This window comes from Balaenoptera borealis (genome assembly GCF_965194805.1).
Source record: "Balaenoptera borealis genome assembly, chromosome: 20".
Lineage (NCBI taxonomy): Eukaryota > Metazoa > Chordata > Mammalia > Artiodactyla > Balaenopteridae > Balaenoptera > Balaenoptera borealis.
The window spans coordinates 1,693,674-1,712,595 of record NC_138879.1 but is presented as its reverse complement, the minus strand read 5'-3'; the positions used below and the strand labels follow the sequence as shown (position 1 = coordinate 1,712,595).

The window sequence follows — 18,922 nt, the reverse complement described above, 5'->3', positions numbered from 1 at the left end:
GGGAAAAGGGAGAGAATGTGTGGTTGCTGCTTTGCTGGTGTTAGATGCAGAGCTGTCAACTCTCTCTTCCTCCTGCCCGCCCGGCTGGCCCCTCCGTGTGCTCCTGAGCCCTCTGGCCAGGGAGGACTGCCTGCCTGCAGAGGCTGTGTGCCCTTTTTTTAAAAAAATCTATTTATTTATTTATTTATTTTTGGCTGCATTGGGTCTTCGTTGCTGCGCACGGGCTTTGTCTAGTTGCGGCAAGCGGGGGCTACTCTTCATTGCGGTGCGCGGGCTTCTCATTGCGGTGGCTTCTCTTGTTGCGGAGCACGGGCTCTAGGCACATGGGCTCAGTAGTTGTGGCAGGTGGGCTCAGTAGTTGTGGCTCACGGGCTCTAGAGCATAGGCTCAGTAGTTGTGGCACACGGGCTTAGTTGCTCCGCGGCATGTGGGATCTTCCTGGACCAGGGCTTGAACACGTGTCCCCTGCATTGGCAGGTGGATTCTTAACCACTGTGCCACCAGGGAAGCCCCTGCGTGCCTTCTTAAGGCTTCTCACTCTGCAGTCGTCGTATAGACCGTCATGATATAGTGGCTGCACCAATTTACATTTCCCCCACCGTGTAGGAGGGTTCCCTTTTCTCCACACCCTCTCCAGCATTTGTTATCTGTAGACTTTTTGATGATGGCCATTCTGACCAGTGTGAGGGGATAACTCGTGGTAGTCCTGATTTGCATTCTCTAATGATTAGCGACGTGGAGCAGCTTTTCATGTTCCTGTTGGCCATCTGGATGTCTTCTTTGGAGAAATGTCTATTTAGGTCTTCTGCCCATAGTTCTCATGACTTTGACTGCTACTACTTAGTCTTTAGAATGGTACCGTTTCAATAAATTTTTAAAAATTCTCAATTGGTTGTTGAGAAATTCTCCTAGATGTTTCTGTGGGCTTTGTCCCATGTATGTTACGACTAGAGTTTGCAGTCGGCTTGCGGGGAGCAAGCGTTGAGGAAGCGACTTCCCTGAACCTGCCGAGGGTCCCAGCAAACAGCCACACGAGAGACGAGTCTGAGCCTGGGGCTTTGTTTGGTTGGGCTGGGTTTGGTATTCTCTTGCCTTTCTACTGAAATTCAGGGGAGAAGGGGTTGTGAGTGGGCTTCGAAGTGGAGGTGCTAGGTGGGCAAGGTTGGAAGCAAGGGTCTGCCGTTGCATGCGTACTTCGCCGAAGAGCCCTCGAGACTCTTTGGGGGCGGCTATGGACCAGGGGGGTCTGCCGTTGCATGCATACTTCGCCGAAGAGCCCTCGAGACTCTTTGGGGGCGGCTATGGACCAGGGGGGTCTGCCGTTGCATGCGTACTTCGCCGAAGAGCCCTCGAGACTCTTTGGGGGCGGCTATGGACCAGGTTCTCCAGCGCAAAGGGCAGCAGCATCTGGCCAAGACTCAGCGTGTCCCACACCCCGGGTCTCTGATTCAGCAGGACTGGCGTGGGCCTGAGAATGTGCATTTCTAGCAAGTGGCCGGGTGAAATGGATGCCGCCGGCATGGGGACCACGCTTGAGCACCGCAGCTTTAGACACACATCTGAGTGCCCTGCACACAAGGATACAAATCCTCTTAACTTTGCAATCTCACTGCCAAGGGAAGGCTGGGGAAACGGCAAGTGTATTCGTTTGAAGTGACACTTTCCCTCTCACAGTAACTGCTTTTCTCTTGTTCCCGCTAGGACTCTTATGCCCGCTACTTAAAATCCCCAATCTATAAGGAAATGCTGGCCAGATCAGTTGAACCTCAGGAAACCACCAAGAGAAGGCAAGTGGAATGGGTTGCAATCACTCATTGCCTGCTGCTTTGTTTACAGGGAAAGGAGGGTCTCTTTCAGCCAAATGGCTATTATCAAGATATTTGCTAGATGAAAATATTGGGGACTGGGAAGTATTTCTTAGGGTCTGACTGCCTTATTGTCTTCACCATGCTCTGAAATCATGCTGGCAAGATGTACATAGTAATTACCGCCAGTAAGTTTTGTTTCCCTAACACTGGTTTCAAAGAGTTTTGATTATGAGCTGGGATAATGACCTTTATTACAAATGGAAGCATCTCATTGGCTTTTTAATGGCTACACTTCTCCACCTCCAAACTGATGTGTAGGAATTAATTTAGCTACATCCTGGTAATGTCCTTTGTAACGGCCTAAGACCGTGGAGAGAAGAGCAGATTGCACCCCAAGAAAAACAGAGACTCTTAGGGAAAATGTACAGGAAAACTCTAGGTATTCTTGCTGACCCCGGGGGACTGCCTTCTGTATTCATTCTCACCTTCCTCACTGGAGACATGGAGCATCCCTTCTGGCAGAGCCCTTGGGCAAAGGATGAAATGTTCTGAGGGGCAGTTTGAACTCCTTTTTTGGGGGAAAAAGAAAACTCTACAGGGACTAAAGATTCAAAAGAGTAGCCAAACGGCAGCTTGAACAAAGACGCAGGACTTTGGCGGAGGTTTTCCCAGCGCCAGCGCATGTCCTGTCCCCCCCTCCCCAGGCCCCCCCTTAGTAGATGTTCCCCCCCCCCCCGCCCCGTTTGCCAGCTCAGCCCACGCTGGGCTCTTTTTCCAGAGTCTCCAGTCAATTCAAAAGAGGGGTGGTTGGACCAGAGCCTTTGTCAAAGGAGCTTAAAAAAAACCCCAACTTGGTTTTATTCTTGAGGATAATGGCCCTGTTATGAAAAGGAGAGAAAGGAGGTCTTTGTGGTGCTATTCTTCTAGGTTCACGGGGTAAGGAAGGGAGTTCAGTGTCCCTGGGGACTTGAAAGCTTTTCTTTAAGCCACAAGAAAGGGCCATAATAGCTCCAGAAGTTCTGCCAGAAAGTAGTGGGGAAGGGAGGAGAGCCTCGTATGTCTCTCTCCAGATGTTTTTTAAGTTGGCACAGACCTGAGAAATCAGCTGAGGGCTTTTGTGGGGCATCCGGGTGCTTGGCTGGGGTGGCACTAGACCACAGGTGCAGTGCTCGGCTGTGAGGTCGGGTACCGCGGTCCGGTGATGCTGTCACCGCTACCCGGAGTGAGAACACCCCCGTGGGACGTGGGAAGCCCGGCCTGGAACTATGTGGGGATGGCAGGGCGGGTATGAGTTTGTCCCGTGACTCTCAGGCGTGAGACAGCGCACAAAACTTAATTTTTCCAGAACAAGTTACATGGAGCTCCAGGAAGTCAGGGCTGGTGGGAGCCCTGACTTACGGGTAGGGGAGCCCTCTTCCTCCCTAGGGTGGATGCTGGAGTTCCAGGGGCTTACGTGGTCCTGAAATTTGCGGAGGTCCTAGGTTTTGTCTCCCCTTGCTGCTGAAACGCGTATTTTCCAAGCCTGCTCTCCATCGCCTGCCTCACTCAGATACCTGGAGCTTTGTCGTGGCTCCCGAGGTCGTGGTGGAGAGTTTGGGGTCGGAGATGCACGCTTCGCTTTCGCGGACGGGGCTGACGGCTCGCGCATGCGCACAGCGCTTTGCAGGAAGGGTCCGCCGGGTGTGGTGCATGCGCACAGCGCACGGCTGCTCATCAACCCTCTTCCGGACCCTTCCCCTTGCTCTGCCCGTGCAGCCTCGCTCTTCCATGGCCCCGCTCTTTCCTTCCTTCCCAGAACCTTGGCTTTTGAAAACAAGAGTTCCAATTCTCCCTGGAGGCAAGAACCCCTGGGTTTCCAGTCTCCAGACCCTCCTTGTCCGCTTCTTTCTGGAAGGGCCTCCAGGAAGATAAGATGCCTCGTTGATTTCTAAACCTCATGAAAGGTGGTCTTACTTGGCACCATCTGAGTCTTCCTGGCCGCGTCTAAGCCTAAGATCTGATGGCAGCTGGTCCTCAGTCTGGTCCCATCCTCCCAGCGGGGAGAAAAGAGCCACGGCTGGATGTGCCTCTGAGGGCCCCCCTTGAGGTTCCCCGCGGGGATAAGGGGCCGATCCGGAGTCCGCCTCACCTCCCGCCCGGTGTGCCAGTGTCGCTTCGGGGAGCGCGTGGCCCTCCACCGACCACCGTTCTCTCCTCCCGTTCAGATCGAGCCTCCCGTTCATGCGGCGCCCCCTGCGCTCCAGCCCAAGCCCCGTCATCCTCAGGCAGCTGGAAGAAGAAGCCAAGGCTCGGGAAGCGGCCACCACGGTGGACATCACCCAGGTCATGAGCAAGCTGGACCGCAGGAGCCAACTCAGAAAAGAGCTGCCTCCCAAATAAATCCACAGTTACTTATTTATTCCTGGGGAGGGGGGGGGGGGAAGCACGCGGGCGAGGGCGGCAGAGGGGGTAGGGGGAGAGTCTAGAGGGTTCTGCTCCCCATTCATGGGGCGGTGGGCCAGTCGGGTTCACCCCCGATTCCTCGGACCCCTGTCTTGGGCTTCCTCCTACCCCTCCAGATCGCCAAGGGGCCGGGCGGGCACGGGGGAGGGGGGGAGAGAGGGGCTGCACCTGACTCCGTTGCTGTGACATCGCCTGTCTTACCCTCCGGAGTCCTTGGGGGTGAGAGCCAGAGGGAAAAGCTGCTTCGTGAACCGCCATTGGCGAGAAGGGCGTAGTTAACTACCCCCAGGGTGTCGTTCCGCACGTTTGTTTCCAGTAGCTTCATGAAGCTCCTCCTCCCGTCTCTCCAATTTAGACTCTGCCTCTAAAGCAGCCAGGGACGGGCCCCCCAACCAGGGGCTGGCTGCAGGGCTCCCCTGTAAATGCCCTTTCCTGGGGCCCCTCTGTCACACCTGCCTGGAGAAGCTCTGCTGAGACATTTCTTTTGAGCTTGTTCTTAGTCCTAAGTTTTGAGGGTTGGTGGGCTCTCTCCTTCCCTTTTGCCTCCCCATCCCCCTTTTACATGATGCCAGGGGAATTAGTAGCTTGTAGGAATGAAGGACTTAGGCCAGAGGCTTCCAGAGAAGTCCAGGTAAAATGGAGCATCTTTTTGGTTAAAGGACGAAGGTGCTGATGTCTTCATTCATGGGAGGAGGGATGGTTAGAGGTCTGTGACATTTTCAAAATGAGTCAGGGTCAAAGATAGTACTCTTTGGGATATCTAGATGTTGGTGCTTCCCTCCTCCGTAGCTTTAGATTAGGCTAGCTTGTGGTCAGGGGTGGGGGGTGGGGGTGGTCAGGACAGTTCCAGCTCTGACCTTGGAGGCCTAAATGTAATTCTTGAAGTTGGGTTTGCTCCTGTACACCTGTGTAAGAATGCAAAAGAGATAAAATAAGTGGATGAACAAGGTACCGACCTTCTACATCAAGAAGACTCACTCAGCAAATTAACTGAGCACCTATTATGTGCCAGGCATTGGTGAATAACATAGACATGGTCCCTGCCTCATGGAGCTTATAGTCCAGGACTGACAAAAAAATAAGGTGTATCAGGTAGTGTATCAGGTAGCTGCTGCTGTGTAACAAACAAGCACACAACTAGAGTGGTATAGAAGAGTAAGTGTTCATGGCTTATGCATATAGGGTCATCTCTGTGGCTCTGTTGATCTTGGTGGGGCTCATTCCCACGCCTGGTGAGGGTTGATCTGTGGCAGCCTAGGCTGGGATGAGTTGAAGGATTCTGCTCACATGTTTCTTATCCTTCAACAGCCTGGCCTGGGCATGATCCTATGAGGATGGCAAAATTGCAGGGGAGTTGGTGGAAGCACGTAAGATTCTTGAGATGAAGGCCTGGAACTGGTACCTCATCTTAATAACCAAAGCAAGTCACAAATCCAGCCTAGAATCAAGTGCTGGGGAAATCGATTCTACCTCTTCAGTGAGAGAAATTTCAAAGTCTCCTGGCAAAAGACAGGGAGATGTGGAGGGCTGAAGAACTGAGGCCATCCTTGCAATCGGCAACTCAAACAAAAATATGATAAAACCCATAGAATGTGCTTTAATGCATATGGTGCCGTAGTAGGGGGATGAGACATGTGTGGACTCAGGGGGTCTCTCTGAGGTGGTGGCGGATAAGCAGAGGATGCAAAAGATTTGGCCGTAGAAGGAGTGCAGGTGAGGCAGGAAGAACTTTCCAGGCAGAGGGAGCTGCATGAGCAAAGGCTCAGAGGTGGGAAATGGCTCAGACTGAAAGGCCAGCTGAAAGGAGCCTGGTAGACAGAGGGGCAGTGGTACCAGATGAGGTTCAAGAGGTGGGCAGGGCAGGCCATCGAGGGCTTTCCAGGCCATTGTAAGAGGTTTGAGGCTCTTGGTTTCATGTTAGCAAAGGGATTCTATTACTCTCCCCGTCTTCCCCAGTCATAGACTGGTTTACACTCTGGAAGAGCAACTAGAGAGATGCTTTGTTCATCTCTCTTTTGAAGAATGTTGGAGTCCTCCAACTCAGGGGCAGCGCCTCAAGCGGAAATTTCAGGTGATGAACCATTGTAAACTGAGTGACATGAGGGAAGGGACCGTGTCTCACTCACTATTTGGAATCTGATGCTTTAGATCTAGTGAATTCTGCATAAACACATTACATGGATGGATGGATGGATGGATGGATGGGTGGATGGATGGGTGGGTGGAAAGAGCCCTGGGTTTGGAGAAGGCCTCTTAGGCTCTTGTCCTCATTCTGTCGCTAGCCATGTGGTCTTGAGCAAGTCACTTCACCTCTCTGCTTCATAATTTTTGAAATGAGGGGTTGGGACCAGATCCATGTTTCTCAAACCAGACTCAGTGAATTCCAGGAGCATACCCAGCCTGGGGCATCAGTTTTACTTGAAGATTTGCAATGGAAGGAAAGTTAGATAATTTTTAAAATTTCACATTAAAATAATCATGAATATATTACGAATTAGACTGCAAGATGTACATGAATTTTTTAAGATAAAAGCTGAGACATCAAAGATATCTCATGCCTGGCTGTGGCAGTTTCAGGCTTTTGCCCTCAGACTCCTGGGAGAGCATGGTTGCCCAGTTCTCCTGCTGTTTGGCCTGCTTCTGTGGGGAAGTTTGAGAAGCATGGAACTGGAGGTATTTGCCATCCATCCTAGTTACCCCTGTATGAGCTGAGGTTACACACCTAACAAAATGGTGGTGGGGTGGTGGGAGAGTTGAAATGCACCTTGAATTCTTCAGGACACAGAGCATGTCTTGGTCATCTTTCACTCAGCGATTCACCAGCCCACTCCTCACTCGTGAGACATGTCTGCCTCATGTGCCTGTCAACCTCCTGCAGAGTACCCAATGCACTGTGTCAGACGCATAGTAGGTGTGGCGCACGCATTGATGGAAACCTTCTCGGTGTCAGACACACAAGGATCCCCAGTCAAAGGAGAGGCACAGACATGTCAACAAAGTAGGTTATCGTTCCTTATTGGACGGATGGGTGCTTCCACATTACCCTTCTGAAGGAAGGGAGATGACACATGGCTTCACTTCTGGATGCGTTCCACAAGTGTATTCTATATATTTTTTATTATTAAAGTATAGTTGGTTTACAATATTAATTAGTTTCAGGTGTACAACATAGTGATTCAATATTTTTATAGATTATACTCTGTTTAAACTTATTATAAAACGTTGGCTATATTCCCTGTGCTGTACATTACGTCCTGGTATCATTTATTTTATACCTAGTAGTTTGTACCTCTTAATCTCCATCCACAAACGTATTTTAAACACCTGTTTTGTGTGAGAGCCCGTGGTGGGTGCTATGGCACAGATGCAGAAATGGCCGAGGTGTTCTCTGCCCTCAGGGGGCTGACAAGGGTGCCTGGAGGTGATCTAGGCTGGGTGGTGTACAACACACTAGCGGAGCACAGAGATGGGGGAGAGTTGTCTGGCGGGGGTCAAGGGGGATCCACCAGGAAATTCTCATGTTTGGTGGAAAGGAGCCCTACCCAGTTTTGAGGTTTTGGAAGTGTGTCTGCTTCTAGACTCCAGCCACTGGTATCTGCTCCTGCCAGCTTTGATGCACTAACAGTAGCCCCACAGGGTCCATTTGAATCTCAAATGGTGTAAAAATAGTATTTATTTGGACAATAGTATTGATACATTTAAATTACTATGATATTCTCTATTCTGCCACGTACTTAGGCACCGTCTTAATTCCATTAATGCAATATTGTAAACAGCTTGAGTTTCTCTACCCATGTGGTGTATATCTGATGCTAGAATATAAGTTATGCCATAAGGTACCAGGATTCATTTTCAGGCTTGGCTTTTAGAGAAAAGACTGCTTTTGTTGTGAGGGTTGAGTGGAAGTACAAGGGCTAGGGAGTAGAGTAGAGTGCTTAGGAAAATGCCTGGCATATAAGTGCTCAGTAAATGCTAGCTGCCGTGATCATCATCACAACCATCATTATTATTACCATCACCACCATCATCCCCATCATCCTTACCATCACCATCATCATCATCAACATCACCATCATCAGCACCATCATCATCATCAATATCACTGTCATCACCATCATCCTCACCATCGTCATCACCATCATCACCATCACCACCATCATCACCATCATCACCACCATCATCATCATCAATATCACCACCATCATCATCACCATCATCATCATCAATATCACCATCATCATCATCACCATCATCCTCACCATCATCATCATCACCATCACCATCATCCTCACCATCATCATCCTCACCATCATCATCATCACCATCACCATCATCCTCACCATCACCATCATCCTCACCATCATCATCATCACCATCACCATCATCCTCACCATCATCATCACCATCATCCTCATCAATATCACCATCATCATCATCACCATCATCACCATCACTATCGTCATTGTTGTCATCAGTATCATCATCACCAACCCTAGTAGCTTCATGGTCTTAAAGTAAGCTTGTTCTTCCTTGCATTTGTCAGTGTTGCCCAATACAGTGGTTCGTTATTCTTTATTATTTAGGGCATTTCCTGAGGTGTATTTAAAGCCTTGTTGACCCAAGCCATCTTACTTCTCTTCTCTCTCAGAGTCTAGCTCTCCAGGGACCATTAGGATATATTTGAGGGGAAGAGAGTGGGGAATTGATGTCATGTCGTATGTCCGCAGTTCCTAGGAGAGGGCTGACCAGCAGCAGTGTAGTGACTGGTCAGTCCACGGGTCCCCAGTTTCGTCTGTTCAAGATGGGAAGGTCTTGCGCTGGGCGGTGGCAGATGAGCTGACTGGTACGAGAAATGGGGTGTTTGCCCATGTGGATTTTTCTCCACGGGGCCAACTGTGCTCATTTGCTTTTGGGGGCAGCAGGGAAAGGGCGAGTGAGAGGGGCTGGGAAGGGGGGACCGGTGCATGGAAGGCGGCCCTCTCCGCCTGCCTGCTCCCAGGAAGTGGCCACAGGGTCTCCTGCAAATTCTCAGCCAGTTTCTGTACGGAAAGTGAGTTGCGTCTCTGCATCATCTGCTTTGCCTGTCATGAAAAGCCTGTGCTCGTGTTCTCATGCCACTGAACCCACTCCATGTCATGCTCTTTCTGCAGCAGAATAAAACAGCAGCACGAAAGAAAGCCAAGCACTCCTTCACTGTGTCTCTGTTGTGTCATTTCTTTGCCACGTGCCTCGCACGCCGCTGCTTTGCTGCTTCACACCCGTGGTGGGTATAGGAGGGGCCAGGGTCTTGGTGGGAGTGGGTAGAAAAAGGCATCTTGCTCAGAGTGTCCAGGGCCACGTGGGCTGATGCCTGTTTGCCCAGAAGAAGGGACCTTCTCAGGCCAGGTAGGTGCAGCAGGACAGTAGCCATCTTCCTAACGTGTCCTGTCATTCATCCTGGAAAAAAGCAGGTGCTGGGGGGAGGAGTGGGGTGGAGAGGAGGGGCCAGAATTGGGCGGGGGGATGTGGCGGGGCTTGGCTGTCCTAAGCTGTATCGTCTTGGTCAAGCTGCATCATCTCCATGAGCCTCTGTTTTTTTATCTGTAAAGTGAGGATTATAGCAGGAGTTGACCGCAAATTCTGAGTGAGTGGGATTTAAGGTAATGAACTGGGGGTGGGTGTGTCCTTGCTTAACTCGATGCCTCTCCATCTCTCTGAACAAAGCCTGGTTCCTAGTTTGCCGTTTTGGCCCAGGACCCCAAGTCCCATCCAAACCCCCCAGGCAATGGGCTGGCAGCATGGACCAGTAGGAAAAGCAAAGGCTTTGGGGTTACACAGACCTGGGGTCAGAGTCTCATTTGGTCACTGTATTAGTTAGCGATCACCGAGGGACAGATTAGCACCGACAAGCACCATTTATCAGCTCGTAGTTGGCCAGGTGAGACTGGGCAGGACTCTCTGTTCAGGGTTCGCAGTCAAGGTGTCGCGAGGCTGTGCGTGCTCTCATCTGGAGCCTCTTCCACGGTGTTGGAAGGATTCCGTCTCCTGTTGTGGGACTGAGGGCCCCCTCGTTTTTGCCAGCTGTCGGCTGAGGGCTGCTCTCAGCTTCCAGAAGCCGCCCGAACTCCTTGCTGCACGCTCCCCACCCTCCATCTTCAGAGCCAACCGTGGAGAACTCCTCCCTCGTTGAATTCCTAATCATGCTCCGAACCTCTCTGACTTCTGTCTCTCTGGCTTCTAGACTCAGATTTGAAGGGATCAGGTGATGAGATCAGGGTCACCGGGATAATCCCTTTTTAGAGTTGCCTGTGCCGTATGCCATAGCCTGACCTTGGGGATGACTGCCCCGTGACTTCCACAGCTCACACCCATCCTGAAGGGCAGGGGCAGGCATCTTGGTGCCACCTTAGAGTTCTGTGTTCCACAGCCACTGGTTTGTGGTGGAAGCATGGGGACGGTACTGAACCCCTCTGGTCCTCAGCATTCTGGTCTCTAAAATGGGGTGGTTATAGATGCGTTGAGCACCTGGCACATCGTAAGTGCTTCATAAGCTGCAGGGCCGTACACCTGACAGTCATCTCCCAAACCGTTCATCAGGGCCCAGCCGTCCCTCTTGTTACTCTCCTTTGCAGGCTGTGCCCTGTAGGAGGCAGGTGTCGGAAGCGCAGTGCACAGCGCCCCAAACTTACTGGGTCTTGCAAAGCATCTCCTTCGCACACGCAAAGTTTGTGAGACTGTGCTTTCCCTGAGTGCCCCCCGTGAGGTTCTCCTCCAGTGGGTCTTGGGTGGGGCTGGGCTCTGCATTTGTAACGGGCACCCTGCGCGATTCTGACCTGCAGTCTGCACTGAGACATCCGGCTGGCGTCACCCACGCAAACTACGGAGCCAGTGAGCCTGGTTTTGCAAAATCTGCTCACCGTTCCCGCGTTCCTGGGGCTTGGCTTCTGGAAGCCTTAGTTTTCTCATCTGTAAAATGGGCATAATGAGAGTTGACTGCCTCACCGAGTGGCTCTGGGAGATAAATGCAATAGTCCACATAAAGTGCTCAGCCCAGAAACACATTTGCTAAATTGTCACTGCATGTTAACAGTAATCACAATGATGATTAGCGTAATAACCCAGTGGCCTCAGCTCTGGGCCTCGGCTCTGGTTTGTCGGCCTGTCTGAGCAGTGGAACAGCATCAGCGGCTCCGAGCTGCTGTTTCAGAACCGAGTGTTGCTTGAGCTTCAGGGAGCTGGTGGGAGAGAGTGGAGACGGCCCTCCCCCACCCCGGTGGCAAAGCCCCCTGTGGCCCCCTGGCCTTGCTTTTCCTCTCAGGGCTGTTCTCGGATGTGCCCTTCCCTCTTCAGGTTGGGACCAGCACACTCCTCAGAAGCCAGGAGACTCCAGCTCAGCGCCCGGAGCTGCCCTCCTTCGGCCCCAGGGCAGTGCCCAGGCCCCTGGGGACAGGTGGCTCCCTCTAACGGGGACGTCTGTGTGGCGGTGACAGTTTCAAAGAGGCTTTTTCTTCCCTGAAGGCATTTCTCTCCTGGAGGCAGTGTCGGTCCAGCTGTCCCGGGAGCCGTCTCCCCGCCAGGACCAGCACAGCCCCCAGCTCCGTCCACACTGGGCTTTGATGTGGCACGTGGCCGGGGCAGGCCTTCGGGGTGGGGTGGGGGGACACAAAGCAGGCCGAGGAGAGGTGAGAGCAGAGAGCCTTCCTGCTGAGGAGTCGGATTCTAGCTTCCGCCGTTAGCTCAGACGAAGCTGTCTCGGGCTCCTTCCCGACAGCGTGCCTGACCCCGTGCTCCTGCCCCCTGGTCGGCCCCCGTGGCCCGGGGAGGCTGATCTGCTGACCTGCTTCCCCTTTCCCCACCCATAACCTCCTTGTCTGTGTTTCCAGGCTCCTTCTCCGCGGAAGGTCCAGGTCCTGCTGCGCTGCCTGCGGGAAAGGGCACGGGAAGGGGTGGGCCCGGCCATCCCCAGGGGAGACCCGTGGACATGGGTCGGGGCTCAGGACCAGACGGGTGGTCTTAGGCCTGGGGGGGTCAGCACGAGCTCCTCGTGCCGCCTCCGCTGCTCTGCGGAAAGGGTGTTAGACGCCTCCAGACTCCAGGCGGTACCGAGGACGGAGAAGGGAGGGCATGATGGACCGTGGGTGCAGGCGGTGCTCGCTGGGGGCGGAGTCCAAGGCCGATTGGAAATCCAGCCTGGCCACACCCCTGTCCCAGGCCTGGAAGAACGGCCGTCTGTGCCCTGGGGTGCAACCCCCCAGCTCTGGGGACGTGGCCGGGGCCTGGGGACGGGCAGGCCCCTTGGTGGGAGGTCTGTGTGCGGCCTGCCCTCGGCCCAGGCGGCGGGGTCAGCCGAGCGCGGCCCGCGGGCCGTGGACCAGCCACACGGCTCACTCGGCGCTCTCCCCCTCCTTCTCCGCAGCCGGACCAGCGCGCGGCGCCCAGCCCTCACCTGGCCGTGTACACCGGGACCCGCCTGCCCCCCTCTCCTTCCAGCCCCCGCTCCCCGCGCTGCCGCTCGCCGCGGAGGCCCTTCCCCTCGCCCGGCCGCTTCCTCCGGCGGCCCAGCAGCACCGTCTGCCCCTCGCCCATCACGGTGGCCTTGGAGGGCTCCCCGGGCGAGGAGCAGAAGCGGGAGGCCGCCCGCGGGCGCGCGGATGCTGGGACCGGCGGGGCCTCCGCGGACCAGCCCCGGCTCCGGGCCCCTCCCAAGGCCCGCGTGGCCCTGTCCCTCGGCCGGTTCCTGAGACGAGGCTGCTTGGCCTCCCCGGCCTTTGCCAGGCTCTCCCCTAGGTGCCCCCCTGTGCCCCACGGGAAGGTGCAGCCGCTGGGGGACGCGGGCCGGCAGCTGCCACGACCGAGGTCCCGGAGAGCAGCCAAGTAAGGATGGAGGGGTGTGTGTGTGTGTGTGATGGAGGGGTGTGTGTGTCTGTGTGCGCACGCACGGGCACGTGGATGTCTGGTGAGGACCGAGGCTTTGGGGGCTGGGGCTGGGGGCTGGGCTAGGGGGGCAGTAGGGGGCTGGGGTCTGGGGTCTGGGCTGGGGGGCAGTAGGGGGCTGGGGGCTGGGGTCTGGGCTGGGGGGCAGTAGGGGGCTGGGGACTGGGGGCTGGGGGCTGGGCTGGGGGGCAGTAGGGGGCTGGGGGCTGGGTAAGGAGGATTCTGGGAGAACAGACACCACCCACAGGCCCATTAAACTCCTCGGCCTCTGGGTCGTTTCCAGACACTCAGTGCTGCCCTCTCCTGTTTTTCTGAGGAAAAGGAGAAGAGTGCCTTTCTTTTCCATCTTTTTTCCCCTTTTTTATACTCTTGCACCCACCCTGCTCCACCCCCAAAACGTTAATCTAATGAATCCGTCGCATTTTTAAAGGTCCGGAAAGGTCAGTGGCAGCAGTGGGACCCACAGGCGGTGCTGGGGCCCCGGCACCCCCTCCCCTCCCCCAACCCCTCCTGCACACACCTGCCCCGTGGCTCAGAGGCGCTGCAGGGGTGCTGACCGTGTCCGGTCTCTGCGCAGGGGTGGCCCCTCTAAACCCCACTGTGGGTGGTGCGGCTCCCACCTCTGAGGACCCCCTGCCCCGAAGCAGCTCTCTGGGTGCAGAACAGAGGCTCTGAGGGGCGCTTGATCACTGCCGGACCAGGGGCAGAAAGAAAAGTTACAGACAGTGCAAAACAAAGAATCAGCCCCCATCTTTATTTGGTTGGGGGGGGGGGAGACAGCAGGCGGGGGGGCAACCTTGCACCAACCAACAGGCTCCTGCGCTTGGCCCTGCCAGGTCTTGGAGAAAGAAGGCGCCTGCTGAGGTCTCAGGTTGCCATGGAGACCCTAGTATCTGGCCTCTGCTGTGCGCTGTGCATCCGGGGATGGGGGAGGGGAGGGGTCAGGATCCAGGGTGAACATATCTGTTGATTCCTCCCAACTGGCTCTGCTGAGGGAATGTTCTAGCTTTGTGGCTACAGCCAGGCCACACATACAGGCTTGGGGCTTTTAAAACTGTTCTCAGTGGCCACCACTTCATCAGAAGGCAGTTTAAAGGGGCTGAGGATTAAGTCCTGGCATGTTCTATAGGAACATCCTGAATTCATCAAAACCATAAAAACTCAAGCCCCTTGAAAATGAAAGTAAAGCATTTTCTGAGTTGTCCTTCATTCAGCAGGAAAACAGGAGCCTCCCTCCTTCCCCAATGAAAGGGTTCCGCCGAGCCAATCCCTGCACACACAGCTTTTGGCAAATGCACCTGTGTCCACGCTTCTTCAGGGATGTCAGGGTGAGTTGGGGATTTGGTGACCTCCTGTCCCCACACGCCTGCTTTCCTCTTGTGCCTGAAGCTTCTTCCAGATCAAAATGGATGTGCCTATGGGGAGCGGGACCTGCCTGATGGACTTGGAGGACACGGGGACAGGAGAACGGAGTGACCAGGCCATAGAAAAGGAGGTCATCTGCCCCTGGGAGAGCCTGGCCGAGGGCAAAGCTAGCTGAGCCCGGGGCCTCGGACTAGGCAGTCGCTCCCGCACACTCGGCTGGATGGGGCCGCGGGACATGCTTGCTCTAAACCAAAGCGCATTAAGATCATATTTGGGGATTGGAGAGACAAGACGGATGGATGATGGAGAAGAGTGCTGTGGCTGGGCTCCCCCTGACCAGCCCCTTCCCTCGACCCTGACCCTCGGTCAGAAGAGAGGCATGTGGACCAGAGGACTTGACTTGCTGCCTTAAAACCGATAAAAGGTTACCTTGTCAAAGTGTTTTTGGATTGGAATGTTAGTGTGTGTCTGGTTTTATTAGCTATTTATGAGATAATCTCAAGTCTTCTTTGGTTTTCTGGACCAAGGGAACTGAATCACTTCCAAGAACTCCCTCCCTGTCTAAACTGGGTTTTCTGTGATGCTCTCATCAACGGAGCCCCCCGGGAGGAAGCCCCAGGCTGTGGCATCACACAGGAAGAGGGGGCTGGGGAAAGGCATCCTTCTAGAATGCCAGGTGTGCTCCGATCCGCCCAGAGGCAGAGGCCAAGATGGGATGAGGTGGGCAAGGGGATTGCTGGTGGAGACACCTGTGAAGAATGATGGGTGGAGGCTGGAGAACAGGGGGAGGGCTCTCGGACCACGACCACGGTGCGGGGCTGACCTCTGGGGAGGCGGTGGGCAGGGAGTCTCAGGTGGCGGAGCATTTCCAAGAAGGTTTTGGCCATGCTGCCCGGGTGTCCTTGAGCCGGTGTCTTGTGAGAACGGTTCTGCCTTAGGACCCCCACCAAGCAAGGTCATTGGCTGGGAGCCCCCGTGGGCAGCCTGGCCCTGGTGTGGACGTGCTGGGGACCCTCAGTCCATTTGCCCCCTGAGCGCACATTTTCACGTCCGCTGCACGAACGTAGGAGGCACTTCTGGAGGTTTGGGCCTCGGTGCACCCCGCCCACCTCTCCTCCAATTATTAACGCAACACGCCTTGACGGAGCCCCAACAAGCATTGACGGAGCGCCCCCTATGAGTGCAGTCTGCGCTGAGCCCTTGTGGAGGCAGCTGTGACCTCTCAATGCGTGGAGTTCATCTAGAGCACCGGTTCTCAACCAGCGTCCAGCTCTGCCCGCAGGGGACGTTGAGCAGGGCCTGGAGACATTTTCAGACGCCATGACTGGGGCGGAGAGCGGTCCTGGCATCGCGCGGGCGGAGGCCAGGGTCGCTGCTACACATCCTACAGCGCACGGGGCAGCCCTCAACCCCCCCCCAAGATGATCTGGTCTCAAATTTCAGTGCCGCTGTGGAGGAGCCCGGGACTCGAAGCTACAGGTTACGCCCTGGGCTGCTCGACATTGTCATTGGTTTCTGCCCAAAGCCCTGAAGTGTTGCCCCAAAGGGTCCCGCTGGGCTCATACTTGGATTGGACAGTGGGTTGAGATTAAGGGTTACGTGGTGAATAAAACATTTCTTAAAAGTTGCCTGGAAAGTCCTCGTCGGAGGAAAGATTGTAAGTGATTTGCCAAACACTCATTATGCCCTTCACCGTTAATCCTCAGCTTCAGCAGAAACCAGTTAGCAGGTAGGAGCCCCTCACTTGCTTGTAACCTCAGACAACTTACCTTATTTAGCCCATAAGTACTGGGGCCGCTGAGCCATCTCTCTGCACGCCTCTGAAGATGAATGCAGGTAGGTGTGTGCCCAAGACCCGGACTCACTGCCCCTGCAGGGAACACAGATGCTTCACCACTGAAAGAGTGTCTCATCTTAGATTCTACAGAATCCACTCTTTGGGGCTCACAAGAGTCCCTCGTCTAGGGGAAAGGAAACATTTCTCCCAGAGAGTAAGCAAAATCAGCCAGATCTTTCTTGGAAGGCGAGCAGGCCAGTTAATTTGATGCCTTTACTTGCAAAGCTCGTCTACAATGAGATTAAAGGCAAATCCATACCCTACCAGCAGCCAGTGTGTCTAGAAATCAGGAGAATTTCAACCCTGGACTTGCATACTTGTGTTAGGGGGCTGTACTCCTAGGCCCCCAGGGTCCTACAGAGAAACCAAGCCCAGCATCAATTATGGGAGACTGGAGGATTCCCTCGTTGGACTAGGTGAGGTCCAGGCCAAAGAGCACTAACAAAGAGGCCTGGAAGGGAGGCAGTGGTTCACACGTGGAGGGGTTTCTGTCTCTGTCACATCCTTGCTCAAAGGCAGGAGGCGGCCCAGGGTGAGTGGACTCCAAGGAAGAGCGGAAATCCAGGGACCGAGACGTTTTCATCTTGCTGCTCCACCCCTCCCCTCGGCGCTGGTATGATTATTCTCCGTCTTGTCTGGACGTTAGAATCTTCTGGTCCAATCAAGTCAGAATCTGGAGGTGGAGCCCTGGCATCAGAGGGCTTTTTTAGAGCCTTTGCCCAGGTGATCCCAAGGTCCAGACAAGGTGGGCAACCACTGCCCTGGGGTAGTGACTGAAGCTGATTCACCACCCCCACGTCCATGGTCATGCCTGGGAAGACAGTGGGAAGAGAGGAAGGGGTGGGTGTCATCTCCACCCACCTCCCATTGGCCTGTACTTGGTCACGTGGCTGTACCTGGGTGCAAAGGAAGCTGGGAATTGTAGTCTTTCATTAGTCCAGCGTGTGACTAGCTGAACTTCTGGAGGTTCTAATACTGGGAAGGAAGGTGGGGAGAATGGATATCGGTGGATACATAGGCACTCCCACACTGGAATGCTTACACTGTCTTGGTTGGGGGATGGGAAAATGGGAGGATGCAGGAGGTGGGGCAGGAGAGGATTGGAGTGCTGGTTAGTTTTTATGTAGCCAAATAGTTTGTAAATATCTATGAAATGCAGTCATGCTCTATTCCATGGCTGGGTGGCTTTTCATTCATTCAGATGGAATGCCTGTGAGGTGCCAAACACCAAGAAAGGGGGTAGGAAAGCTGCTTATCTATGGAGCTCTGTTCTTGCTCAGAAGAAGGTGGGGAAGTTGGGTCTGTGGGTCTTTGGTGGATTGTAGGGTTGTGAGATGCTTGAGCTCCCCCAGCCCCTTTCCAGCTTGGGACAGCTCCTTGATTTCTGTGAACCCAGGGTGATCATTTGACCTTCTTCCTAGGGTTATTTGGAGATACATAAAATGAGGTGATACATATGTAACTTTTTGTCTGTTCAGAACTTTATAGGGTGCAAGAGGAAAACAACTGTATTTCCCCACCAACACACACACACCCCATTCTCCCTTTAAACCTACACTGTGCATTCTTTCTTTTCCTAAACCCTGAATGAAAGCTCTGGCAAGTCCTGTATCTTTTCTGGTCTCTTTCAGAAAACAAATCCTCCAAGCACTGTCCGTGACAAAAACCATCTCGAGTTAATTCTGTTTGCACTGCAAATGTTAGCGTAATGAGCAAACTCAGAACTTCATCCAGAGGTCAAGCTCCTTCCTTCCTGCAGCCTGCATTGTTCCAGGCTGCGCCGCCTGGGGTGCCCGGGCTGCGGAGACAAGGGTCAGCTTCTTCTCTCCTGTCTGCCTTGCTCTTCTTTCCTTCCTTTCCCACTCGTTGTGGAGCCTCTGGCCCCTGGAGCGGGGAGGTGGGAGAACAGGGAAGCGCTTAGTTGACTGACGCAGAAACCACCCGTCCTGCTGACTCTTACTTGGGTGGGGGGTTTCCTAGATCCTTGAGGGCTTTCTGGCTTCGGCTTCCGTAGTCAGAAGGGACCACGAGTCCCCTTGCTGGTTGCATGAGGGCCTCTCTGGGCCCTTGAGCGTCCCCTGGTCCCCATCTGAGTTGTGGTCACATCTCCAGTTGCCTGGGGCGAGATTCAGATGGCTGCAGCCACTCCCTTCCGCGCGCAGCCCCTCCGACACCAGTATCCTTGCCCCAACAGGGCACCTGGTCCTCCCTCCGACCCCTCTGCTGCGTGGCCTCAACTGACCTTCACTTTCCTCCGGTCCCGCCCTTCTCACTCCGGAGCACAAGCCAAGCCCCCTGAACGGCCCTGTGACACCCCCTCACTTAACTGAAGAGAGGGCACAACCCCTCTTCCCCAACAGGCTGGACGGCAAGGATACCTTTTGGTCCACCAGGTGGGCACTCCTGTCCAGCACCTTGTCTGGACCTGGGCGAGTGGTGGGCACCTACCGGTTTATTCTCAGTCTTTGGGGCCACAGCAGAAACAGAGACAGAATCCCGTTACCTTTGTCAGAGTTTTGGGAATGTGCTTATTTTCCTTCTTTTGAAAATTGACCAC

General features: G+C 54.3%; 1 protein-coding gene across 4 annotated transcripts in view; it reads left to right on the top strand.

The window, feature by feature from the left end:
* RGS9 (regulator of G protein signaling 9) overlaps positions 1-14,983 on the top strand; it is a 65,628-nt gene extending 50,645 nt beyond the window's left edge. The window contains exons 16-19 of one of the 4 annotated variants that reach the window (XM_082370440.1): positions 1,702-1,787; positions 4,013-4,130; positions 12,646-13,103; positions 14,553-14,983. In XM_082370440.1, coding sequence (XP_082226566.1) covers positions 1,702-1,787; positions 4,013-4,130; positions 12,646-13,103; positions 14,553-14,703 — 813 coding nt within the window. In that variant the 3' untranslated portion in view covers positions 14,704-14,983. Of the gene's footprint in view, positions 1-1,701; positions 1,788-4,012; positions 4,131-12,112; positions 13,104-14,377 lie in introns of those variants that run through there. The other 3 variants (XM_082370442.1, XM_082370441.1, XM_082370439.1) reach the window with 3 other exon arrangements.
* Positions 14,984-18,922: the final 3,939 nt, after the last annotated feature.